Source organism: Venturia canescens, chromosome 7 (assembly GCF_019457755.1).
Source record: "Venturia canescens isolate UGA chromosome 7, ASM1945775v1, whole genome shotgun sequence".
NCBI classification, from domain to species: Eukaryota; Metazoa; Arthropoda; class Insecta; order Hymenoptera; family Ichneumonidae; genus Venturia; species Venturia canescens.
Window position 1 is genome coordinate 10461416 of NC_057427.1, and position 26962 is coordinate 10488377.

Genomic DNA, 26962 nt, shown 5'->3' on the forward strand with positions numbered 1-26962 from the left:
AGATAGCACAATAATTAATGATTTTTTTTCGAGTTCGATGTTTCGGCTTGTCAACAGCGAGGATCCTAGTTTCCAAACAACTTTTCTTCGGTACACACACGTGTTATAGAATTGGCGCAATAGTCGAGGACGCGAGAATATGTATGACGAGATGTGCGAATAGAGGATTCGAGAATAAGAGTGTATGATAGACGAGAATGAAGGATTTCGCGGAGGAGGAAAGGGAACACGTACGGTTGATGTCGGATGGTAAATCAGAGCAGTTGGGCTTGCACACACACAAACACACACACACGCATGCGAGCGAGCGAACACACACCGGTAGACCCAACTCTGATATACGAAAATACACGGGACTGAATAGCCGAGAGAGTCTCTCGTTATCTCGAGGATGCTACTAGGATCCTCTTCTCGCGGGTCTTACAACTCGCGTTGGGCTACATACGTTTGTCTGTATATATAAGCGTACGTGTGCCAATGCCTATAGAAGAGAAGTAAAGTCCCTCCTGCCCCGCCGTTCGGCAGAGCCTCCTGGTCGTTGGCATCCTCGTCGTCATCACCGATACCAGGATTCACCGGTGTGACACACGCTTACAAGCGTTATTCACGGATAAATCTCTTTCCCCCCTTTTGGACTAAATCCATGATTTAGAATCTTCACTCTGGGATGTTACTACCGTGTGTGCTCGTCTGCTTGACTCGTAGTAACATCAGAACACACGCGCTCTCTTGTATTAGTGTGCACGTGTGTTTGTTTGTTGTATAGCCAGTTCGAATATATATAAAGCGGATTAGAGGTATCCAGGTTTGTCATTCGCGGCAAACCACTCTAGCAGCGAACTGCAGGGTGGAGCAAGAGACCGAAAACCGAAGAGAGAAAGAGAGGGAGAGATTAAACGTAACGAATTTGAGTTTAAAGCTCAGAGACTCGAGTGATAGGAGAGGCGTTGATAAACTTTATCGTACAATACTATATGCAAACGTGTATATATATTAGATAAAGAGGCGTCCCCCGATAAGCTTAAATTCAAGTGAAAATGTTTAAAGTGAGTTTGCATTTACGTAAATGTTCTTGTTGCCTTGAGTTTTGAAGTTTCATTTAAAAGTTGAAGAACTAAATAAATTGAAGACATTTTTATCAGTTGCTGTTAGGAGCTACGGTGATCGTCGTCGTGTTGGCGAGACCCGAGCCACCGGTCAACTCTTATCTTCCACCAGGTCGCGGTGGAGGTAACGGTGGTGGCAATGGCGGACCATCCAGCCAGTACGGACCACCAGGATTTGGAGGAAGCAATCCCTTAGGCTCTGGCGGTCGTGGAAATGGCGGTGGAAATGGCGGTGGAAATGGGTCTGGTCCTCGGGGCGGTGGCGGTGGCGGCTTCGGGGGTAACGGTGGAGGAAACGGGGGTGGCAGACCCTCCAACAGCTACGGGCCACCCGACCGCGGCAGCTCTGGTGGAAATGGCGGCGGTGGAGGGGGACAAGGTTTCGGAAACAACGGAGGAGCTGGTGGACGTCCATCGGACTCGTATGGTCCTCCGGGCGGTGGGTTCGGAGACTTTGGTGGTGGTTCACAGCAGCCTTCGAACTCGTACGGAGCTCCTGGTGGCGGTGGTAATGGCTTTGGATCCGGGGGACAAGGAGGAAGAAACGGCAACGGAGGGGGAAGGCCTTCCAGTAGTTATGGAGCGCCTGGACAAGGCAATGGCCAAGGGGGACAGGGCTTTGGTGGTAACGGAGGCGGAAGACCTTCGAGCAGTTATGGAGCACCCGGGAATGGTAATGGAGGCCAAGGAGGTCAGGGCTCCGGTGGTAATGGAGGTGGAAGACCCTCTAGCAGTTATGGAGCTCCTGGAAACGGTAACGGGGGACAAGGAGGACAGAATTTCGGAGGCAATGGAGGTGGAAGACCTTCCAGCAGCTATGGGGCACCGGGAAATGGCAATGGTGGACAAGGCGGCCAGGGCTCCGGTGGTAACGGCGGTGGTAGACCTTCCAATAGTTATGGAGCTCCAGGAGGCGGCAATGGTAACGGAGCCGGCAGACCTTCCAATAGTTACGGCGCACCGGGAGGCGGCAATGGCAACGGAGCTGGAAGACCTTCGAACAGCTACGGAGCACCTGGAGGCGGCAACGGCAACGGCGGAGGAAACAGACCCGGTGGAAATAACCCTTCGAGTTTGAACGGAGGTGGAAGCCCACCGAACAGTTACGTGCCTCCAGCGGCTGGAGCACCTGGGAACAACGGATTTGGAGGCGGCGCTGGTTACCCGTCAGGGGGACCCGGTGACAACGCTGGCTCAAATCCATTCGGTAACGGTGGCAATGGAGGAGCAGAGGGTTACGGAAGCGGTGGACCCGGAGGCCAGGAGGAAGAGAGCACCGTAAGTTCTTCATCGTAATTAAACTCATTCGGTCGTTTAGTGCATCAATTATGAGAATCCACCATTAAAACAGGAACCAGCCAAGTACGAGTTCAATTATGAAGTCAAGGACGCCGAAACCGGAACGGAATTCGGGCAAACGGAGAGCCGCGACGGCGATCGTGCACAAGGAATGTTCAACGTTCTATTACCAGATGGAAGAAAACAGATTGTCGAATACGAAGCAGACCAGGACGGCTTCAAGCCGCAGATAAGATACGAGGGCGAAGCCAACGCCGCTGGCGGTGATGGATACAGTTCGGGCGGACCCGGAGACGATGGATACAGTTCAGGAGGACCTGGCGGCGACTCATCTGGCTATCCGTCCGGCGGACCTTCAGGCTCGGGAAACAACCGCGGCAACGGCGGAGCTGGATTCGGAGACTCTAATAACGGCGGAGGATACTCATCGGGCGGACCAAATGGAGGCTTCGGCGGTGGAAACGGAGGCTACCCATCCGGCCAGGAAGCTGGTGGAAATAACGGCGGTGGTTTCGGCGGATCGAGCAATGCTAATGGCGGCTATGCCTCGGGTGGCCCATCCAACGGGGGCGCCGAAAGCTTCAGAGGTGGAAGCAGTTCATCAGGAAACGGTGAGTAATAAAACAAACCTCCGAAGCTTGAAATATTCAATCTTAACTCCCCTGGAATTCCATGTCCCGATGACGCGCAAATGAATTTTCCTACATCATCCCCTCCATGCATGTAGCAACACCCACGTCTCTTCGTAAACTCAGAACACAGTAGCACTCACTCGACTCCGTAGTTGTATCGAGCCCCAAAACTTTGAGGCGATTTCGTGCCACCGTTGTTCCATCGCCCTCCGCGCCCCAGAGGAACAGAGAAAGAGAGCGAGTGAGTTACAGAGGTCTCGCATAACGAATGTATATCGAGCTAAATTAAATCACCACACGGAGATTTCCCTCCTCTAGCTTTATACGAGTGAATACGTATCCAAGTGTGAACGTGTGCAACTGTAGAGACCGAGAGGCAGTCTGAATAGTGCACAGTACGGAGCCACGAAACGATAAATAACGACGACGTTACAGGAGCCGGCGGCTACCCATCAGGCCGACCTGGCGGCGGTTTCGGCGATGCTGGTAACAACGCTCCCAGTGGCCAGAACGGTGGTAACGGTGGATATTCGTCTGGCGGACCGAGCAGCGGAGGCTTCTCCGGCTCCGGGGGCGGTGGCAGCGGCGGCGGTGGTTATCCATCCGGTAGCGGAGGTGATGCCGAAGCCAACGGTGGATATCAATACTGATGAAAATTCACTACAACGGTTGCGACGTTAACGATGCGAGGGGAATAATCTCAACTGCGGATTAACTCCTTCCACATTATGACTCGCGAAACTCTTAGCTCAATCACATTATTCCACGTGGGTCTCATTTACGAATATTGCTGCGGCTCGCCATTCGTATCAACGTTCCAACGTGAGGTCCTACGAGTTTTTTCATCATCTGTTCAACCCTCGATATCGTTATCAACATTTTGTTATTACTCACGAAACTCACATGATCTTATTTATGTTAATATTCTTCTATTGATACTTATATACGTTATTTTATACTTATATGCATTGTTTCGTGCGTATGTATACATAGACTCCAAAATATTGTCGATGAAAATGCTTTATACGCCGTATATATGAGGATTAAAGCGTACAAATAGTAAATTCAATGAGAAATATCCGAGAAAAAGAATTCTCTCTTCGGTAACTTCCCTTAAGCATTTCCTTTAACTGTCTTTATTCCTTCGAATCCGCATATTTCTGGCTCGCGCTGCTGGTCTTTACAAAACGTACTTCGTCAGGGATCGTCAAAGGGGAGGGGTCGAGGAATTGTGAAATACGCCGAGATTGTCGGCGATGAGTATTGCCCGAGGAATCAGGAACTCGGTGAGGAGAACGAGAGTTATATATAGACGTTTGAAGGAAGGAAAGGAAAGAAGAAGAAGCGGGAAAAAATCCCCTCGATGCAGGACGTTGCTCTTGTGAGCAGGAGATGACGCGGCTCTGGGCCCAGGTTTCTCAGTCGTCTCGAAAATATTGCGGTTGGATTATGAGACATAATAACGGTCGTACATTTCGTGCTATATCAACATGACGCTACAACCAAATGACTATGTTTCAATCTTCATTACAATTGCGAGCCTCCTTCTTTGCTCTGCCTTTCCCCGGGTAGGGAGAGAACGAGCACGAAGAAGTACAGAAATGCGAATCCTCGAGGTATAAAGGCAACGCGAGTCACATTTCTTCCTTCTGTCTCATAGTTCATTTCTCCAAAGACACATTTTTACTGTATCTCAAATTATTCATCATTCTTTCGTTGATCACGGGACCAAAAAACTTCTCATGCTTCTCAAGGTGGGTATCGTTAATCCTGCAAAAAAAAAACAATACCGCGCTTCGTTTGGAGAGCATGAAAGGCAAAAAATATTCGTTTTCGAAGTGACGTCGTTTCACATTGATCAAACGATCGGATAATTTGTCGAATTCATCGTTAATCGCGGAGTTTTTGTGCATTCACAAATCGCCTATACATCTGTCCATATTTTTAATAGAGTGATTATGTGCAACGATGTGCTTCATGTTAAAAAAGAAAACAACAAAGCATCCGCTTCGCCAAAACTTTATGCGTTATTCAAACCGGAAAAGCGAACGAGGGACCGAAGCCTTGGGAGTCTACAATAGCAAGCACCCTCGGGAGCTGCTCAAACAATAATTTGCAACTACTTGGCTTAAGGAACGGGTCATCTGCATACCCAAGTATGCAAGCCCTCGGCCCCACCCAACCTTTTTCTTCTCCACTCTATCTTTACTCGGCCCTCTTTCTCTCTTGTTCTCCATTTCTCCTCCGAGTACCTTTATTCCTATTTCACCATCAATAGCACACATCTCCAAGGAACTCTTGGAGCCCCGACCGCCTCAACCTTGCCGAGCTACTGCTGCCACTCGGCGTTAATCAATGCTCGATGCCCGGAAGGCTATTTAAATGTCTATCCAGTATTCTCTTGGTTTTCACGTGCTTAGAAATTCTGCAGCAAACTTTAAGTGCCAACATTTACATTAATATAACTACGTATATATATATAATGATGGGGAAAACTTCGAAAAGACAGAACTTCCTCGATCACGACTCTTCATTTAACTTGTAACACTTTCACGTATGGGGACTTGCCATGCCATGCGATATTTAGATCTTCCTGTCAAAAAAACGTCGCTTAAGAATCTCCCTCACAAAGCATGATCGCCGAACATCGATTATTTACAAAATACGCTCTTACTTTATAGATTCGTCTATGAACGAAGAAATTAACTTTGATGACAATCACATCTCGCTGTAACTTTTCTGCTTGGAATATTCCAAGCCTCTCTGAGGATCCCTTTGAAGTTTGAGAAGTCGACTCATGCTGTTAACATTGCAACCATAAGTCGAAGAGTGTGTCAGAAAGCAGCGGCATAAATCCGAGTGAAACGAGTTCGTTGCCCCGTTCCTATGATTCATTTACATCCCTCACTCGATCGTATGAATTTCAAGAAAATAGCCATCCGCTCCTCTCTCATATTCCAAGTGCCACTGCACTCATTTAACTATTGTTTTATTTTTGTTTAAACCGGACAGATTGCGACCCTGCTGGCGATGATGGTAGGGACGATTCGAAGCGAGCCGCAAGGCCCAGCGTACTTGCCACCGAGCGGAGGCAGAGCACCAGGTGGAGGCGGCGGTGGTGGCCATCCGGACGATTGGGCAGGGGTAAGAGAAAAAACGAGGAAAAAAAGGATCGGAGGTTGAAACGCGTGGATTATTTTTACTCGAAACGAGCACATGACTGCCTCGTAATTTTGCGCGAGATTTGAGCCCCTTCCGCAAGGAAGTGGTTTCCACATTCCTCTCCTGCCAGACCGAAAGCTCGAGCTGTTAATCTCGAGAGATTACGACAAAGCATTGTGCAGCAAGCTTTTTTACGGCGACGAAAAAGTCGTGATTCATGCGCTAGACTTTTGCTCGTATTTAGCCGCTTGTTCTCTCGCCAAAGAAGCTCTCTTTCAACTGAAATCGTCATCTCGATGAGCCAAATTGAACTAAAAAATTCTACGTTTTTTACTCAGGATCCAGCCAACTATGAATTTTCGTACGAAGTCCAAGACGCCGCGGTCGGCTTGGATTTCGGTCACCGCGAAATGCGCAAAGACGAGGAAGCCAAAGGCACTTATCACGTCTTACTGCCCGACGGCAGAACTCAAATAGTCGATTATATCGCTGACGCGGGAGGTTATCGGCCCATAATACGGTACGAAGGTACAGCGACCTACCCAGCACCTTCGTCCGGCGGTGACGAAGGCTACAAATATAAATAATTCATCGATTATGATAATATTAAACACTTTTTTCGATTCCCGTGAGACTATTAAATATCGATGCTTTTTATTTTATTGTGATTGTTATTATTATTATTATTATTATTTAGTTGTATAATTATTATAGTCACGTTAACGAAATTGTTCTCGCTGTCACGAATACTCTCACAGACTGTAAATCGTCCCCGGTTGAAAAATAATTTTTTCATCAATCTTTGTGATTTTTATGCTTCATTAAAGTATTTGAAATCACATTATGTAAAGGCACGAACCGTACTTACTGTATTTGCATCGCAAATCTCGACTTTACCAGCCACACGAGAGACAAAAACGAATAAAAATTCAATGAAAAAGACAAAAACAGCGTGACACTTGCCTCTGAATTTTCCTCAAAACTTTGATATTCCAACGCTGAAGAATAAGCTGGAAAATTAATCCTCCAACGAAACTCGGAACTGGACGAAAATTCAAACGTGGAAAGCACATTCTGCGATTTCAAGTGCTTCGAAATGCCTTTTTTAAAAACCTCATTCCCAGCATTTTTTCTACGGGAATTGGTACAACTTTAGAAAAAGTATAAATGAATCGATGCAATCGGAAAGTTATTAATTTATTTTGAAAAGGAAAGTAGAGGAAGAAAAATCGGCAAACGGAGCTTACTGGCTGCCAGTAATCGTGCTCGGTTGCTGAAGACATTCGTTCCAGATCTCGATGTAATTTCGTGTTTTACCACGAGAGCTCGACACTGTCCTCGTTCATGCGCGCGAGTACCTCAACGGATACTTCAGCGAAAGGATCGCCTGTTTCAACAAATTCCGAACGTTTGAGCTTCTCTTTCTAAATTTCAACCTCCGACAGGCCGAATTTAAAAAAAAATCCGAAAAATGAACGATCGAATCTTCCCTGCATATATTCGCAGATAAAAATCAATGATTAATCCCACAATTCATTACTTGCATCTCTAATTCATTTAATCGCTTTGAAGCGAATAATTATTCTCTTATTTTCAATAAAATGTCCTCTCACCGAAACAAATTCGATGATACCGTACACCGATGCCATCAGATAATGTGATATTAAATTTCGGAGGTTCGAGTGAAGAATCGCGAAATTGCTGCGCCTCGAACAAAAGCCTGCATTAAATAATATCTGTAAAAAGGGTGACTGTTGAAATATCGTCGCGAGAAAAGTCGATTGATTAAATATCACTCGGTTATTCCGTAAATTCAATGGAAAATCGAGCGAGAGAGAGAGGTAAAAGCTCTCGTTGTAATGCGTGTTTGTCGAACGAAAATAATTGAAAAGCCACATTGTCGATAGTCGGTCTGGCGCTGTGCGGTTATGTATGGGCGACCGATCGACGCGACAGTGTCATCGCGCCACTATCTCTCTCCATATTTTATGTGCCGTGTGTATATTATTTATTCGTGAGTGTAGGCAACATTCCATAACGACTGGGCACATTTTTATTTCCGTCCTCGTTCATTTCGACACTTTTCTGAGTTTCCGAAACAACACACAAATTGGCGAATGGAAACAACAATTTTCAAAGGCTCTGCTGATTTTTGTGATTTTCGTTTTCTTCGGGTTTTTACTTTCCTCGTTTCCGTCGCTCGCTCCCCAATGCCAATGAGGAGTCGATCACCAGACTGGGATTATTGAATAATCGAAGTAGCATGCACTCGAACGATGGTGTTTTCAGAGCACGAGAATGTGCAAATTCCGAAGTCGATTTGCCGCAGGATTAGCCAAATATAAAAATATCGAAAGGTCAAAATATAAAATCGTTCCCGTCGGTGCTCAATAATCGCGGAAGCATATTTAATGATTTTAAGAGCAAACAAGACGAACGATATCGTACTAAAATAACATTGATTCGAGGGTGAATAATTTTATATTAGCCACGACAAACTGACAAGAGCAGAGCCACTGTTATAATTCATCTCGAATTTCTCTTGCCCTACGTTCGTGATTGATTAACTATTCATCGCTCATTCCTATCAAGGTTGAAAAGCTCGCATGACACTCTATCGCCCCGATGTTTTATTTATTAATGCATACGCGCACGGATAATTGTTGATACAGGAGCCATGACAACGTGTTGCATTTTGTGACGGAGGAGTCACGATTCCTCCAACTCTTGCAATCGAGAGTTTCCGTCCAGTCGTAGCTTTTTATTCAAAAAGCACACAAGTCCCCGTACACCTTTACCGATCAATAAATTCCCGTATTATTTGTGAACTCGACTACGAGATTTTCCGGCATGAGGATCGTTGACGCGAAAAATACGTTCGCTGAGAGCGACGGAGTGTTTTTCATTACAGGACTCATCGGTGAGTACATTTCATTTCAGCGGTTTCTCTCCCCTCGATTCATCACTCTATCGCATTCTTTCAATCGCCTGATACGAAAATTTAGTAATTTTTTTATATTCTACAAGTTTTATACTTCGTGAAAAATCATCTTCGAAGCTTCGAACGTTTCTACTTTTATTTACGAGTCTCATCGATCACGTTTGTTGCAGGGCTCCGGGCACCGGTGATTTTCACGAGAATGTTCCCCGGCTACGTTTACGCGATCCTCGTGCACGTCCTTTATTGTTATTTATATGCAATGACGATTGGCGAGTTTATCGAAATGTACGAAACTATGCGGGTCTATTCAAAGTCGAGCACACTGCGAATACTGCAGGCTTATTTCAACCCAATTTTCATGAAAATAATGATCGTCTCGGGGCTGAAAAACACCCGAAAAATTGTCCACACGGGCACTGAGCTCAGTATCGTTGACGAGAAATTCAAACTCGTTAACCTGGGCATGGATTTCACGCAGTTCGCGAGGATGGATTTCGCCCAACTGACCGAAGTCATTTTCTGGACGATTCTCTTCAACCTCCTCGAATATTTTCCACAAGCTTTGCCCGGCACGACGCACAACTTCGTTTTCGTCTGGATCGTCAACTCTTATCCTCAGTTTGTCAACAGTATCGCTATAGCAAGTTTTGCAATACTTATGGCGAAAATTCGACGACGTTTCGAAGTGATCAACCAAGTTATTCCGACGATGAAAATTTTCCAGAAAAGTAGTTCGAGTAACCTCGAAGCGGACATGAATAATGGTAAATTTTTGATCGTCGAATTTTAACGTCCGTAAGAATCTTCGCATGTGATCGCTCCGTCGTTTCTATTTTACCCAGTTTTTAGACTGCGACTGATAAACAAAAGTCACGAGAAGCTCGTAAACGCTGCAACGAATTTGAGCGAAGCTTACGGAATCGTTATCCTAACGAGTTTCACCGTTTATTTCGTCGCTAGTTGTTTTTATTTGCGATCAATATCCCTGACTTTGGGTAATTCGAAAAATTCGATTGACACGGCAGTCGATGCCCTGTGGCTGGTTTTCTACCTCGGCAAATACGTTTACGTGATCAATAGTTGTCACAGCGTGACGTTACAGGTAAACCCATTTGCGATCCCACGCCATTAGCACAATGCGCACGACACCTTTATTAATTCATTATCACAATGGGATTTCTCACGAAAAATGAGGCTTTCGAGTAGACGGAAAGAGCAAAGGACGACGCGTAAGAGCCGAGCGTCCTCGACGCGCGAACGCCAAAGTCATTGGAGCGATTCGCCATATTTTTTTGCCCAAAAATCACTTTGGCAAAGTATTACGTTCGCGGGCGATAATTATGGCGGTATCGGTCTGCGATTTGAGAAAGAAAAAACAACGGGAAGGAAGAAAAAATCGAAAAAAGGAAAATGTCGGTCATGGCCTTTGACAAAATCGAATTGACGAAAAAAGTGGGCCGTTTAGCGAGACGATCATCAATCCAGATCGCGAGAAGGCACCACTTTTGTTTCATCCATTTTTTTCTACGCTTTTTTTCTTCCTCGGAGTTTCGTCGTTGCCGCTCGTAAAGTGCGTCGGTGTTGATTGAAGATCCTTCCGAGACGGAAATTCTTGAGTTGCAAAACGTACTGCGCGCGTCACACGCTCACGGATTTCTAGTTGATGCTGAGAAAGAAAGAGAGAGGGCGAGCGAGCTGATCTGTGCCCCTTTTTGTTGCACTGATGAGTCTCGCGAGCTCACATTGCTGCTAAAGTATGGAGAGTGAGCCACTCGGGATGCTTGATATTTCGAAAGATATTACGGTAAGAGTAAGAGTAAAAGAAAAAAGGATGACCGAAGAGCTGAACAGAGCGTAGGCTGTTTTATACACAAGTGATCTACTAAGTTAGATCGAAAGTGATATCTCACCACTTTTCTAATCCCGTAACGATGATTGATCGCGTACCAAGGCCGCGATCTTTGATTATTTCACAAGGTAAAAAGGTCAAAATGGGTGAAAAAAATGGTGATTTTTAATGCGATTCAAGGCTTTCCATTTATTGTTGCATGATGCGTCGTCGCTTCATCGTGGATCGTGCGTTCCCAGTGGTGACCTTGAAGTTGCACTATTCTTCCACAAAGCTCCATATTTCTTCATTGTTCAAAAATCGCATCGTTTCTTCCCGCATGAATAAGTGCCAGGGACTGAAACGTCACTGAATGATGCGTTGGTCTTCGAGACTCAGCAGGATCACAGACTTGGGTCAAATTTCTGTTAATTCTTATTTGATTAGTCCACGTGTCTAGACGCTGTCGCGTGTACCAACGGGAGCAAAGATAACTGTAAATGCATGCGAACGTTCGCATCATCGTTAGAAATCCTGACGAGCCGCAATGTCGCGTAACCGACACGAGCTTCACCCTTCGAGATCGCATTCTGTGCACGATCCCCAATGAATTTTATGATTTCCATCGCGATCGATAAATTCGCACGGATTCGCAGGCATTTGCTCGAGCAAACCTCTAATCCTGAGCTCCCACGAAAGCCTGCTCTTTTTCAAGAGTTAAGCAGTTTGAGGCTTCGCGCTATCGCCTCTTCGCTTTAGAACGACTTTTAGATAACCTCCTCGCGGAGTACGCGCGTCCATGTGTGTTCCGCGTTCACGTAATCGTCGATGACTCGCCGACCAAATCCATTCACGATGACTCTACAAACTGCTCGTCTCCGCTCGCTCTATACTGACGGAAAATCCAAACAAGTTTACCGCGCGCTCTATTTAAATGTAATACAATATTGTCTGTCAAAAGCGCGACTCAAAGGGCGATTGTTTCTGAAGCAGCACCGAGCGAGAGCAATCTGCGCGAAACTTTAATCTCAGTTTATTTATAGTTACGAGTTTGTAACGGTGCGAAAAACCGTTCGACGAGACGACGCAATCGACGACGATAATCGATGGAATCGAATCGATGAAGCGATACGATTCATTTCGGTCTAATTTCAAAGGAGCAAAAAAATCGTGATAGGATCCTTCGTGACGAAATCGTTGTAGAATACGTTAGAAGCGTGATCATTTTTAAAATGTCATGGATCACAAGCCCTTCGAAGACCTTCGCAGACTTCATTCGTCATTTTATGCTTTTCAATACAATTTATTCGTAACGAATGAAAAAAGTGAATCTCCTTAAGATGAATATCTCGACGTTCAATCGCAGCAGGCGAAAGAGAGTCGCTAATATTCTCGATGAAAATGGTTTTCAACGTTATTTGAAGAAGCTGCTTTTTTACAAATCGAATTTATGTATAAACGTACAGGCGAAGCTTGCAGGCCGATTGCTGCGGGAGAAATGGACGGACGTCGATCATCATCCACTCAAGCAAGAGGTTCGATCATTTCCTCGTTCAATAAGCTCTTCTTTTTTCTCATCGCCAATGGAAATAATAATGAATAGAAAAAACGTTTCAGACGGACTTGTTGGTTCGACAGATCGAGGCCAGGAATCTTCAACTGACTGCGAACAATTTCTTCGTTATCGATTATGCGGCATTGAAAATGGTGAAGAGATGAAAGACTGCTTTTATTAATAAATACAAAAAACGACGACGACAACAACAACAACGACTTATAGAAATAATAATGATGAGCTTGCATAACTGCTGTCGGACAACTCGAGACTCAATTATTACGAAGCTTTTTAATTGGAAGACGCGCCTGCATGCGTTTGCCAACGCGAATTTGCTCGCGAATGCTTTCATTAATTCTCGTTCAATTTATAGAGAACTCAAAGTTAATTAATCATGAAACCAATAACTTTTCATTCAAGATTATCGTCGGTCTGACAGCTTACCTCATCGTCGTATCTCGGCCCACGGGATCCTGTGACGAAAATCCAAACTGAATACACACCAGGCAATTGTACATCTCAATCGAGCTCGAAAAACAAATCTATTCAAGTTTCATTCATTTTGTTACCAATTATTGTCACGTTTGTAGTAATAAATATAAGAGAAAAAAAATCTCATTAAAAACCGAACGTTCGTTTAGTCACGTTTTTTTCAAAGTAGACGAACAAGATCCGATCCATCCCGAGCCGATCACCTTGTACGATTCTCAAGACGATGTTCTCTCAGCAGAAAAAGTTTCGAGTTACAAAATACCGCGGGGCCTGGACCGAAGGTAACGAATCTGGAAGCAGCCTCGCGTCTGGTCCTGCGATCGATGGCAAAATTACTGTCAATAGAATCGTTTTGATCGAACTAAACCGATAGTTTTTTTCTCAGAGACCACAACTCTCACAATTTAACGCTTTGAGATCGTGTGGAGGTGTTCGAAATTGGAAAAAACTGAGAAAAAATGTTGATTCAACAAATATTTTGTTTGATCAACGATGAAGGAGCGAAGGCATCGAATCAACGAATTTTTGGGTCGAGGGACCTCGTTCTCCGCGCTTTACTGATCCGAGAAAAATGTTGTTAAATAGCGAGAAATTTGTTTGCTCGGTGCTGCGTGCATGCTTTCCGTTGTTCGCACGCAAGAATCATCGCGTTTCGACAAAAAAACGAATCGAGTGGAAATCTGAACATTGTGGGATGAGATGCACCGTGGGAGTCATATCATCATCATCAGCGTGAATGCACTAGCAGAAGCTGCACCATGCATTTACGATTCACTGCCACAATCCTCCATTGAGCATCCACATGCGGAGATACGCGTGCGTGAAAGTTTTCGCATTTTTCGTACATAAACGCTGGTGCGCGGGCGAAGACGAGGACGAATAACGTCGAGTATATATAATCGTATTCCCTCGTCGCTGCTTCTCGAAAGGTATTAATTTATTCGATGCTTTGCCGAATATTCTCGGGTACTTGGTTCTTCACGGTTGTTTTTCTCTTTTTTTATTATCGGTAAAAAAAGTTACGGCGCATGTATCGCAACATAAAACACCGAGGAAAAGATTTCTCAGGCTCCGGCCCCGAATTCTCCCGAGATGCATGCAATATGCACTCACCTTATCGACTCCCAAGTTAGCTTCGATGGTACAGTCGAATCAATTGAACCCTCCGAACTTCAGAGCTAGAGCCTGCACTCGATCCCAGAATGGACCAAAAATGAATGCTGCTTCTCGATGTTCCTCGGACACAATGCTCCGTTGGAAAGCTCGCTAATTCTATTGATATTTTCATCTTCATGATTTTCGCAACAACTTTTGAGATTTCTATTTCACGATGTTTGCACTTGGAATTCATTTCGTTGACTATACTCTGTCAAGTTTCGATAAACAATCGTGCATTTAAAAAACTGTATCGATGCTAATCAGTGAAGGAAAAACAAGTCGAATCTCCCGAAAAACTGGGTGCGAACGAAAAGGCTGAAGTGACTGTACAACGGGAAAACTCTTGAAATTTTGTTTGACCAATGTATGGCGTAAGAGCAGGGAGCGCATAAGGTCCTCTTCATTCTCGTCGAGGGATTGAGACGAAGAAGAAGAAGAAGAAGAAGAAGGGGCGAGGAAGATATGAGGGAAAGAGAGTAGCGAAAGGGAAGAAGGGGAAGAATGATGAGCGCGCGTGCAGCACGTTACTTTGCAATTGCCTCCTTTTTTATTTGCAGTATCAAGAGAAAGAGAGGCCCACGAAGTAATAACGTTTCGCGAGGCATGACCACAATTTCGTAGATATAATAAAAAGTAACGAGGAACCTAAATTTGCCGATACCGCGGCGCTCCTCGAGATCACGAGACTCGCAATGAATTTTTTCCTCTTTTATCCCTTAATATTTTTCATCAAACGTGCGCGGTTCGCTTCAAATGCACCGCGTGTCGTACGAGGACGAAGACGAAGGAACTCGTCGGTTAATTATTATTCCAGTGGCCGAAAGGACTGAGTCCCCTGCAATGACCTCTTCGAATTGGAAATACGCTCTTCGACTTATTTTTATGTTTTAAAGATCGCGTTTCGACACCGGCCCTATAACCCCGGAGCTGAACTCGTCCTGGAAGAAGGTCAGCTCGACTGACCACGAGCACGCAAAAAAAATGCCCGATCTCCCAGATCAATTACGAGATGCAAACGGAGCCTATAATTTTTCTAACTTCCATGTCGATCAGACGAGCGATTGAATCTGCTTTCTAAATCAATTGCCCCAACTTCGGGATGATAAGATTCAATTATTTTTCGCATCGTCATCAATCAGAAAGAGATTCGCTGAGCGAGTCACTCGCAAATCTTCCGAGCGTTGCGCACGCGAATAAAGGCAGTTCGCGTTGTCGATACAAATCGAATGGGAGGCCATTGACGAGAGCCATTAAATGCGAGTGAATAAATTCCCTTTTGGCATCGCCTCGCGCGAAACCTCCAACGCAACTTGCGCACTATTTATATCGATTGTTTCATAGCACTTACCGGAGTTGATCTTAATTGAAACGAATATAAAAATGACGCAGCATAATTCTGTTGAGTTGAGACACTCTCGACGCGATTTCCCAACGCGACTGAAACTCTCGTGAATAAAACAATGTTTTCAGAGGTGTCAAAAATTCGATGCGACAGTTAATTAGCCGAGGGATTTGTCGGTGGGCGAAAGAGATACGACGATTCTCCGTAATAAGCAAGCGTGCGTAAACCTTGGCAAAAGGTCCATAAAAAATAAAGAAACTAAAGCGTATCGTGATTGAGTCGAGCATGGATGATCGCCTTAAATGGTGTACCCGAAAAGTGTCCCCTTCACCAGAATCCGGCGTTCGGAATACGTACTTTGAGGTTGGCGTACACGCACGTGAGCCGGGCCGCGCGAGAGATCGCGATAGACGAAGTTAAAAAGTGTCGAGACTAAATCTTGGGTTATTTGCATGTGGCACATACTCGGAGGATCTCCTTTCCTTCGGAATGGCAAGATTACGAAATTTAGCGCGATTCTCGCTTCACTAGACATTCGCGCGAAGGCGAGGAGGGCAAAGGAAAGGGAAAAAGGACAAGAGTGAGCACAAACGTCCATAGAGATGAGTACATTTACTCGCGCTCTCGTACAAGGCGTTGTAGAGCAGATGAGAAGATAAAAGAAAGCACACACGGACACACTTGCACGCGCGCGCACGCACACACGTGGCCAGAGAAGACCGGGCGTGGGGATGGATATTCGTTGCATAATAAAGAGGGCGGCGGTGAAGGGGGAGGCAGGAGCAGCAGCAGGCGAGAGAGAAAAAAAATGGTACACACATAGAGCCCCCGGGAGATGCGGCGGAGCGGCCGGGGGGCCGGGGGGGGGGGGGGGGAGAAGAACATTTTGTACGGTTTAGAAATTAACCGAGTTCTCTCGGAGGTTTTAGACTCCTACGAAGCGTGTAAGATACATATGTAGAGCGAGAGAAGATCCGCTTATGTATAAAGACTTTTATCTACGCGATGTAACACTCAAACTCATCTTTATGAAGACCCGAGCCCCCCGCACACATCCGTGCTCGCACATACGTGTATGAAGCACGCCGATGAATACGTGCACGAGCATAATGTTTATGATGATGTGATCGCGATGTGAAGCAATTACGTCGGCCGGGCCCAGCGTCGAGCGAGGAAACCGATTGATGCGCGCCATCTATTATGCGAGCGCATTCGCTCGATTTTCATTCTCCGTTAACGCATGCAAACGGAGAGCCACAGGGAGGAAAAAGCGGCGAGGAAATCTATTGGAACGAACATAATGATTTCGCTCGGTGAATAGAATCAATGCAACTTTTTTTCCTTTCGTCAAACACATTTTTTTCACCTACGAGTTAAGCGAACGCACCTGAGCTCAATAGGAATATGATTTAGTTATTGAAAATGAAATCCAAACGGAGTCATGTCCAATCTCCGCGAACGCTGATGAGCTCAAGCACCGGGAGCCGATTACGATTCCGATCAACTCCGCGGGGATCAGTCTTCTTGCAACACTCGCCTGCGTTAGGCCAAGCTTGTATACGCTATCGCGAAGCAGGCGCAGTGACGAAAGGGCGGAGGATCCGCATGCCTCGAGCACACGCTCCTCGCTCGATTATCGAAACATGAATCCGCCTGGCCGTCAAGCCCATTCTCATTTCGTTCATTCCATTTTGACTTCTGAAATGAAGCAAAAGTTTTATTAGAATACAGCGATCAAGTTGGAATTTAATATGATTATTGATCTGGAGCGAGACTTAACTCACACGAGAAGAAAATCTCTGCGGGACTCGTGTCAGACGATGGTGTATCGTGTCTTATACTCAAAGATGAAAATTTGAGAACTGATCGATGCGAGATAACACTAGAGTTGAGGTTATCGACACGGTAAGTTTGAGGAGGAAGTTCGTTACGAGATTGACTGATAATGGAGAACAACACGAGCGATCGATTGAACAGAGAATAGAGTTTATCACACACAAATGCAATTGTTCCAACAAAAGTGTCAAGTGTAAAGAAAATCTTGATAAAATCTTGACGAAATGTAAATCAAGTGGAAAAAAACGTGATCACCTCAAGAAATCACCTTCTCGATCTTGTACAACTGAAATACTATTTTTTCAGAGTCAAGAAGCAAATAGAACTAAAACCATCGAGATTAGATGAATCGATTGAATATTCCGACGACGTTTAAACTTTACGTCCTTTTTTGCCGGTCGTTGAATACTGTCCCCGCAAGCTTCTCCAACGAACTTCTCTAATTTATAAAATTTATTGCACAAATGGAGTCATTGGGACCCCCGTCATCGTCGTTTCATCATGACCGATTGTGCAGAAAGGAACGAAAGAAAGAGGCTTTGCTTCCATCGCACGATCGCCTCTTATTTGCCCGATGATGACTTCGAACTCAGCTAAAAATTCGAGCAATTATTTCGACTCGTAAATATGCATAATGCTCTTCGCACAGGCCTTTTGGATGTCTCAGCTCGCGATATTTCGCATAAATTCGTGGATCGTAATACACCTTCGGGGAAACAAAAGAGATCGCGCGCGGGACTCTGAGGACGCGGTGAAATTGAATCGCTTAAAGATTAATCGTATGATGAGTATTACGAGCATGTTCTACGCTGATGCTGCTGCTGCTGCTGGGAGAGTAAAAAATAGTGAGATAGCGGGACGGAGCAGTCGCCACGAATCTCGCGAGCTTGCTCACCGGCCATTATAATTGCTTTCTTCGGTACACGCAAACCTTACGACGCCGACACAGCTCTGATGAATTACGTAACGAGACGATGCACAATTTCCCGTCTCTTCGGATTTTTCATCTTGTGCCTTACTCTCTGACACGTGTTCTCCACCTTCTCGCAAGACACCTGGAAGAAACGGACAATGCATTCTCCAGCGATAGGCAGCCTCGTAATCGACTGATCCATTTTTATTTACCCCTCCCTTAACGACTCCATCCAACTAGGGGCTCCCGCATGCACATTTATACGGGCAGATCGAAAATTCGAATACGTTTTATATAATTGGTCAAAATTATAGTTATGAAATGAAGATAAACGCTGCCGATGAACCGCTCAATCAAAATTTCATCGCGGCACCTGGTTATTTTCATCGTGCTGCGCGCGTGAGATCCGCCAGGTGTAGCTGGGCTAACGAACAGTCTTTTTCCCTGTGCATTTAAGCGGATGAAAAATTCAGGAGGAAAAACACTCGGTCGAAGCTTTGAGGAAACCGCGCTCGGGATCGTGGCGAGCCCAACGTTTACTTTGATTTCATTTATTTAGGTGCGAACGCGTAGAGGGGAATAGCAAGTGACCGGAATCATTGCGTTCGGATTAAAAGAACGTGGAGGCGAAAGCCTCGAAAGCTTTTCGAGCCCTGACCTACGATTTTACCTTCGTTTGTCTTTTTTCTTCCTTAATTTTCTTTTCCCCTGCCCTTCGTGCTGAGAGCAGCGAACATTTCATTTTCCAATATCAATTTTATGGGAGCGCGCGCGCGTGTTTACATGGCTCGAGCAAATAAAATTTGTAAGGAGCGAGGAGCCCAGAGTGGAGAAGAAAATGAGCGGACGAGACGGAATTTGAGGGGAAAATCATTTTCTCCTATCGAAAAATACTCCAAATATGATCAACCGGAAATTTCACATTGCGATAGAAAAGACGACGTTGGAAGAAGCACGTAATCGGAAAAAATGTAACTGTAAAAGAATCGAGCCACGAATTATTGCTGCAGAATGCGGGGGGGGCGAGTCGCACGAGTGTGTCCACTCTTCGAGCATCGCGTGCGAGGGTTCTGCGTCTTTTTTAATTTATCGACCACCCCTGCAACTGGCAAGCGTCGAATCTCATCCCCTCGCGAGCACTCATTACTCGACTATAAATTTTCAGTCCCCAGCTCTCGATCTTGCATATTCTCTCGACACGTTCACGCCACGTATGAGCCACCGAACTGCGTAACCCTCGGGCACGAGCACAACTCATTCGGGCATCGAATTAACCCCGGAAGAATCGTTTCCCGTTCCTTTTCTGAAAAAATAATTTTTCCACATGAAACACCCGGTAGGACTGACGCTTCCAGGTTAATACGAGGACGCGACCTAAACATACGCAGGCAACGGTTCTGCGACGTGAAAACTCTCGGTTGCCTCCGCCCGTGCCCCTCCCTCCTAGAGGCCCACGATTCGTGTGCACTCCACAACATATTAAGTCTGTCGAGCTCTATGAATTCATAACAATTTCATAGTACAGCGAGAGTTGCATATTCAAGGACTGAATTCCTCCTGGAGGAGCGAGGACCCGCGCGAACGGGCGAGTTTGTTCTCTGGTTTTGGAGGTAAAGAGAAACGCGCGCGCAGCGGAATAAAGTGATGGAAAATTTGAAGCGCGGACCGCTTCGTTTCTGTTGCAATAACGAATAGGGTCGTTTAATCATCGAGGGAAAAGGGGAATTCATTGGCGACGAATGTGCGCTGTGGAACCGCCGAATGGGCAGACGACCCAGTGGATTTTTTCGGACGGAGAAGTCCTCGAGATTAAAAAGAAGTTTGGAATAATTGTTTAGTCGCTGCGAAATTTCGGATAACGAAAGAGAAAAGGAGCGAGGCCGAAACGCGATTAATGAGAGCGACCGGGGGATTTAATGAGGGGCAAAAAGATAATCTGAGACTGTTTATTGCGGGGAGATACGAGATCTCCGGGATACGCGCCGCTTGACGCCCGGCCATCTGCGGGGAGAAATAATAAAAGCGAGAAGAGGAAAAATAAACGTAAAAATGACTGCACACAAAGATTTGCAGTCGCAAACGATTTCACGTAATAATCCAAGCCACGCTCGTATATCTTCATAAAACTGGAGGCGGAAAGAGACCCTCGTACTCGCACCGGGAAAGGGAAATCATATCTCCGAAAATGAGTAGCGCGAGAGAAAATAAGGTACGCCGAAACCGATTTTTCGACGCGAGATGCTCGACTTAAACCGCGCGAGCGTAATGCATAAACGAATGCGCGCATACCCACCGAATTTCGCTAATTAATATATTCGGGCCAGATTGCATAATTAAGTGAGAGTTTCGTCGCATGCGTCGCCCTTTCAAACTTTTAAATATCGAATAAAGCGACTCGCTTAATTTGCCACTTTAACCACGACGATGTGTAACGTATTCGACGACAGGCGAGTCTATTTTTTCGGAAGTAATTAACGACCGCGTGAGAATTAAGAAATCGTAGGAAACATGGAAATAAAATGATCGAAATTACGAAGAAAACGCGAGTCCCGAGTGGCAGCAGGACGCGCGAAGCGCCGAAAATCCAGAAACTCGCGACTCCCAAGTTTGTAATGAACTCGAAATATTTTTGAGACGCGAATGGACGAATCGAGGCGAGGAGAGAATGAGCGAACGTCAAAAATGATTGACCGGCTCTCTTGAAATCGCTTTCATAATAATCTGGCCTCGACATATCGAACTGTGCAGAGGAGAATTATCCAAGAAATCGATCGATTAAAACGCTGCATTTGCGTATGTATATAGAGATCACGTGGCGGCGGAGGTGCAAGCAGACGTAGGCAATTGGAGAAAACAAATGGTGCGCGATGAAGAAAAAAAAGAGGCAATTATTGGTTCGGTACACGGGGATGGATGATTGTGAAAAAATAGACGAGGCGGTCGTGCGTTAATGGGCGAGGAGAGACGAACAAACTCGAGAAGGACGTTACTCGTCGCGTGATCGAAAGTGCGAAGACTCGAACGGGGAGCCACCCCCAAAAACGCCTTCCTCCGTCGCGCTCCCTCTCGTTTTTTAAGCTTCTTCATCAATGTTTATTGTAACGAGTGCTCGCTCGCGTGTGTGTCTGTTTACAAGCGGCTCACAATTAAGGTTGTATAAGTGATTCGGACGATGGCGCAACGGCCTTGCTCGTGATGTTACATATATCGGTGAACGTTTGTATAGGATGATTTCCACGTACCTTTCAGGGGGGCAAAGCGAGGCTCGCTCGCGAAAGTATAAAATCCGTCCAAGGCAGATGATACCTCGCACTCTGCACCATAGTCATCTCCCATAAGGATCAACAAACAAGTTGACAGACGAGCGAGGAAGAGGCGTACGCGTTGTCGATTTACTCCGAAATATCTGCACGGATAGAGATCGATGTGAAGCTCGATCGAACGATTCTCATCGAATTCATTCACGACGTGTTCGCGTGCCCTAAAGTTCGAGGAACATCCGTGCGGAGGATTTTCACATTTCTTTTATTTCTAATTCCACCGATCGACAGCAGTGAGTATCTCAGTAAAAATCGATATTCTCATCAGTACTGTGGGTAAGCCTGCCTTCCGGGGTTGTCAAAACTGTATAAAAATGTTCTCAGTTTCGCTCAATTATGATTGAGAAATATTTCATTGTTTCTTGGGAAAGGCAACGGCTCGGAATAGCCTCGCCACGGGAACAAATTCCTTGATAAATAGGTTATGAGCGATTGGCCGCGGAGCGGAAGGGGGCGATCGAGCGATAAGAAAATGCGACGACACAACTGCCCGAAAATCGGTCTCTATCCGCGGAGGCAAAAGTGCCGATCACTCAATTTCATGATAACCGAAAGAAAATCGAATTAAAAATAGGGCCCGACGAGGATGACGCGAGAATGTTTATCTTCGCGTGTAACGAACGCTCGAGCGTGGAGCGCTCGAGGAAAGTGACAAAACGGGAGCGTGATAACAATTTGCCGATACCGAGCACACCTTTCTCGTTAAATTGCTCCATTATTCACGATGCACTCTCGCGGTTTCACATCGGGGGGGATCCGACGAGACGAACACCTTTCTCTTACGAAACCCGCAAACTTATGGAAATATATCCCGCAACCGTCGAGGGATATTCTCTCGTGCGTGTACCTTCGATGATGCGATAGACCTCCGCGAACGTTCGGTTAGTTCGGTACATTGGGAGCCCCCGCTACCTACCTAACACAATACACACTCGTTTACATTAAGTCCGATCTTTCGCATCGTATATTTTTCAATAAAATTATCAATTTTCATAGTAATTTACGATTCGTTAGACTAAAATTGAGCCAAACGTGTTTCTTAAGCCAAGTACGAAATATCTTCAGAGGTCAGAAATCACGAAAAATCTTCGCTGCTATAGTTTTGGCAGTAAAATTAAAAACCCAATAAATTTTAAACGAATTTATCTTATCGAACGTTGCATACGTGAGTGGCAAGAACAGATAATGAAAATCGAAGCATATCATCGGTGTTGAGTCACGGTTCTTTCGCGCTAATGTAGGAAGCTAACGTCTCGAAAATAATAGACTTTTGCCTACGAAGGCCCGGAATACATGCATAAAATCTTTTCGATTCGTTAACCAACGTTTCGTTTGGTCCGTTGCGCAAATCCCGGCGATGGTCCGAGTTCTCGAGATGCATCTCATCCAGGCCATGGGGCCATCGCGATACGTGCGTGTACGTCAAAGTACGCGTACAGACTTTCCCGTGACGCGGGAGGTTAGCCGCGAGCGCGGGGAGGTGCGAGACCTCGAGGATATTGGAAGGATCGATTTCCCCATTGCTTCTCTTATCTTCGTGCGTAATCGAGCCGGCTCGACCCGACGAACCGAAAAATAATGAGCCTCGAAAGTTGTCAATGCCGCTACAAGCGCATCTTTGTGGAAAGATCCTCGGCGCACGGAGACAGAACTCGAGCGGCGCAACTTCCGATTTCGTCTGAGGACGCAGGTGCGAAAAGTGCTCCGCGGGCAAGCGAAAGTTTCCTTTGGTCCCCTCCCGCGCGAGAGAGCCGGGACCCCCTCGCTGTTCATTCTCATCACGGGAGGCTTCACGTTTTTAGCCAATTACCGATGGCAGCAGAGAGAGAATGAGCAATGCTAATTACCCTCGCAAGCCGAGACTCGACGGAACGTTAAAGCGATGCAATTATTAAGCCGAGCAGTGCAAGGGGTCGTAATATATTATACGACTATTACACGCTCGTATGATCGCGGCTATATACTTGTGCAATATCCAAGTGCATGCGTATAGTTTGTAGATATTCATGGAGCCCCAGCCTATGTCTATATCCCGTGGTCTCGTTACACACAGAAATGCTCGTGGCGGAAGCAGCGATAGCACTGACGTTATTCGTGGTCGGGATCTCTGGCAGACCGGAACCACCGGTGAGCCAGCAGCACCAGGCTTACCTACCGCCAGATCAGCAATACGGACCACCGCAGAGAAACGGCGCTAACTCCCCAGCCGGACAGGGCTACAACGCTTTTGGGGGTGCGAGCACATACGCAAGACCGATTCAAACTGCTCCAAGTGCTCCGGGTAGCCCGTACTCTACTAATCAATACCTTCCGCCAAATCAGCAGTACGGTGCTCCTGGCACAGGCAATCGACCTTACGATGATGGATCTAGCAATGTGAGTTGCGTTTCTCTAATTATTTCTTTCACACTATGTTACCGTCGAATGTTATTGTTCAAGTTTAAGAGTTTGGATCAGTCGAGTGAGTTCGCTCGGGATTTTCGAAATCGAAATTCTTTGAGACGGTTTGACCGGTTTAAAAAAGGCTCTGTCAGCCAGCGCGTTACGAGGGCAAAAATCGGCTGACGGAGCCTTTTTTTCATCGGCCAAACTGTGTCGAAGAATTTTCATTTCGAAATGCGCAGCTGTCTCTCTCGCACTCGCGGCTGCGTTATACCGGCTGATCCGTCCTCTTAAGCCTCCGCGCTGTTGAGCTCCGACACTTTGGCTCATTGTGGAATAATCGAGTTGAAGAAAGTGCGTGAAAATAATACTTCGGGTGCGTACATCAAAGACGTTCGGCTCGAATTAGCTCGGGTTTTCTAGTCAACGATCCTTTCGTTTCAATTCTCACTGACCGCGGTTAACAAGGTTCGTGGTTGATGTGGCGGTAAGTATACCGTATTAAGGGCTCAGTCGGGCACGCATACGCGCACAAGTTCGGGCGCTCGTGTCAGAAAAGTGTATCAACGAGGGTCGAAGTAAACTCGGAAATTTCGCTTCCGACTCGTAATGTACCGAGGTTTTATCCAAGTCCCGCCCTTTATTCCCGCTCGTTGCAAAGCTCCGTAAGCTTCGAGTGCGCATATCTTGAGTTCATTTTTCTCATGATCTGTGTATGTATGTGAATGCAAAAAAAGGGTCCGGCGCGATACGACTTCGAATACATGGTAAACGACATCGCTTCCGGTAACGACTTTGGCCACAAAGAGAGCCGGGATGGTGACGTAACGCGTGGCGTCTATTACGTTCTTCTGCCGGACGGCCGTCGTCAGACCGTCGAATACGAGGCCGACCAAAATGGTTTCCGGCCGAAAGTCACTTACGTCCAGGAAGGCACCGGCATCGGGGGACCGAGCGGAAACAATCCCGGTGGCTACCCAGCCGGAAACAACGGTTATCGTTATTAATAACAATAAATATCTGTTTATGTATTTAAAAAAAAAAAAAAGAAAAAACCTAAAATGGACGCACGAATACGGAACAACAAAGGGCCAAGTACTTACGATTACCATTACTATTATTATTGTTACTGTGCGATCGAGTGATCCGGAATGGCATGCTGAAGATCATGGCGTTGTTAAAACTATGAGGTTTCATCAAAAATTCAATATGATCGCGCTCGAGCGCGAAATCGCACGAAAAAACACACACACACACACAGCCACGAACACACACGATTCTTTCATCTCCATCGTCCCTTGCCCTCTATTTATGTACTCACCTATAAATATCTGTTTTTTAATCTTCTTTTTTACTGTATACACATGCGCAAAGCGTTAATTCCCAAACCTCCCATTTTTCATTGCCATAAAACTGTGGAGCGTGTAAAAAAATGGAACGTAGCTTCGAAGGATATTTTTTCTGTAATTTAGCCTCCGGTCGTGTACACGATATTTTGTATTTCGTTCGATTTTATCTCATTAATGTTACGGCCAACATACGAGTTGTATAGTGGAGCGAATTTTGTACCGCGTAGTTGAACTACGATGATGATACACACACGTACGAATAAATCGATTTCATCCAATGACAATTTTTTAATTACTCCCCATTGAAGCATCTTCTCGAAGTGGATTATTAATACATTCGTTATCGCGATTAAATGGTCGAAAATATTCGGTAAACGCGGCGGTGGCGACACCAGAAAATCTGAGGTTTTAATCGTTGCCAGAAATAAATCGGGTCGCTTCGAGTACCTTCGGTGCGGTTTTCGAAAGATTTTTACGCTTGTTGGAAAGAAAAATTGTCGGAGCGATAATAAAGTGTTGCGAATACAAAGGTGCTTCGACGTCAGCTCCCGATCTCACGGATCCATTCATAATACTTTTATATCAATTAGCGTGTTGCTCTCTAATGAAGCTTCATAATAGCCCATTGATGGGCTTCCCAATTGCTGTAACTCCGCTAATGAGCCGCGAACCTCGCGAAGTCTTCTGTAATGAATTTAATTTGTGATCGATGGAGCGCCCGCCCGCCCGCCCGCCCGCTCACAACGACGGAAACACACATTATATAGCCGCGTCCGCGGAAAAACTCGGGGCAATTGGAGAAATTTTCTTCTGGCTTTTGTAATTCCCACGTCCTGCTTTTAGCTATCAAACGAGCCACGCTAAAAACGGCGAGAACCCACGTCAAAGGATTCTACTTTGACCCAGCATTACCCACTAACATATATATTTATGTCGGGCTTTTTCACGCGAAATTCAATCGGAAGCTTGAACTCTTGGGAATTATTCGATAAATTCCAGTTTTTTTTTTACATTTTTTTTTCCAGCATCGACGATCATTAAATGTTTATGAACTTCCGCAGCGATTAGCTCGAGAAATAAGCCATGCGAATCAAAGAAACATCAAACTGCTTTGATCGCAATAAGTTATGCAGCCTAAAAAAGTTAGCGAGCAAACGAGTACGAATCGCATGAACGAAAAGTCGTGAAGGAGTGCGTACGTACGGTGAATGTATAAATTAACATCATTTACAAAGTGAAAAAGCACAAAGAAAGGGGCGAAATGTTTTGCAAAGGACTTTTCATGTGGAGCCGTCTAGCGAATGAAATTCGTTTCGCCCGCGCGTTTACTTTCATCGCGCAGATACTTAATTTCACATAAGCGTGTATTCACTCCGATTTTGGATCGGGACACACGTGTAAGGAAAGCAAAGAAAAAGCGCACGGGGGAGTGGTAGAGCGGTCCAGGACGGGCGATGAAAACTCAAGCAAGTCAGAGGGCAGCAGCGGTGCAGGATTCTGTGCTGCTTTGAACTTCCACCCGACCTACGCCCTCTCTCAGTGCGTTTCCGTTCATTTTTTTTAGCACCCATAGCGCAGTTTTTTCTTCCTCACTCTGGGAATTTCCACCTCTTAGGGTTGTCCTAATGGCCGTTTTCCCTGGGCAAA

General features: G+C 45.7%; 4 protein-coding genes across 5 annotated transcripts; all 4 read left to right on the plus strand.

Moving 5' to 3' along the window:
* Positions 1-943: 943 nt before the first annotated feature.
* resilin lies at positions 944-4085 on the plus strand. The gene is made up of 4 exons (XM_043423192.1): positions 944-1046; positions 1143-2384; positions 2458-3016; positions 3473-4085. The coding sequence occupies exons 1-4, from the start codon at positions 1038-1040 to the stop codon at positions 3685-3687; spliced, it is 2025 nt and encodes a 674-aa protein (XP_043279127.1). The 5' UTR covers positions 944-1037; the 3' UTR covers positions 3688-4085.
* Positions 4086-4702: 617 nt separating this feature from the next.
* On the plus strand, positions 4703-7090 carry LOC122413401 (pro-resilin-like). Of its 2 annotated transcripts, none has more exons than XM_043423719.1 (3): positions 4703-4791; positions 6050-6181; positions 6538-7090. In XM_043423719.1, exons 1-3 carry the CDS (start codon positions 4780-4782, stop codon positions 6784-6786), a joined length of 393 nt encoding a protein of 130 aa, XP_043279654.1. In that variant the 5' UTR covers positions 4703-4779; the 3' UTR covers positions 6787-7090. The 2 variants fall into 2 exon arrangements, with proteins under 2 accessions (XP_043279654.1, XP_043279655.1); XM_043423720.1 differs by lacking the exon at positions 4703-4791 and adding an exon at positions 5879-5951.
* A 2513-nt stretch (positions 7091-9603) lies between these two features.
* LOC122413175 (uncharacterized) lies at positions 9604-13108 on the plus strand. The gene is made up of 5 exons (XM_043423348.1): positions 9604-9904; positions 9983-10242; positions 12435-12503; positions 12586-12675; positions 12944-13108. The coding sequence occupies exons 1-5, from the start codon at positions 9604-9606 to the stop codon at positions 13016-13018; spliced, it is 795 nt and encodes a 264-aa protein (XP_043279283.1). The 3' UTR covers positions 13019-13108.
* Positions 13109-21588: 8480 nt separating this feature from the next.
* LOC122413595 (pro-resilin-like) lies at positions 21589-25593 on the plus strand. Its single transcript, XM_043424037.1, has 3 exons — positions 21589-21817; positions 23638-23960; positions 24704-25593. The coding sequence occupies exons 2-3, from the start codon at positions 23640-23642 to the stop codon at positions 24971-24973; spliced, it is 591 nt and encodes a 196-aa protein (XP_043279972.1). The 5' UTR covers positions 21589-21817; positions 23638-23639; the 3' UTR covers positions 24974-25593.
* Positions 25594-26962: the final 1369 nt, after the last annotated feature.

Bases quoted from the DNA above. Each gene is read 5' to 3' on its own strand.
- resilin (XM_043423192.1), top strand. The intron at 2,385-2,457 runs GTAAGTTCTTCA...CCATTAAAACAG, and splicing joins GCCAGGAGGAAGAGAGCACC to GAACCAGCCAAGTACGAGTT. The intron at 3,017-3,472 runs GTGAGTAATAAA...ACGACGTTACAG, and splicing joins AAGCAGTTCATCAGGAAACG to GAGCCGGCGGCTACCCATCA.
- LOC122413401 (XM_043423719.1), top strand. The intron at 6,182-6,537 runs GTAAGAGAAAAA...TTTTTTACTCAG, and splicing joins ATCCGGACGATTGGGCAGGG to GATCCAGCCAACTATGAATT.
- LOC122413175 (XM_043423348.1), top strand. From the start codon at position 9,604: ATGGATTTCACGCAGTTCGCGAGGATGGATTTCGCCCAACTGACCGAA. The intron at 9,905-9,982 runs GTAAATTTTTGA...TATTTTACCCAG, and splicing joins CGAAGCGGACATGAATAATG to TTTTTAGACTGCGACTGATA. The intron at 10,243-12,434 runs GTAAACCCATTT...ATAAACGTACAG, and splicing joins GTCACAGCGTGACGTTACAG to GCGAAGCTTGCAGGCCGATT.
- LOC122413595 (XM_043424037.1), top strand. From the start codon at position 23,640: ATGCTCGTGGCGGAAGCAGCGATAGCACTGACGTTATTCGTGGTCGGG. The intron at 23,961-24,703 runs GTGAGTTGCGTT...ATGCAAAAAAAG, and splicing joins ACGATGATGGATCTAGCAAT to GGTCCGGCGCGATACGACTT.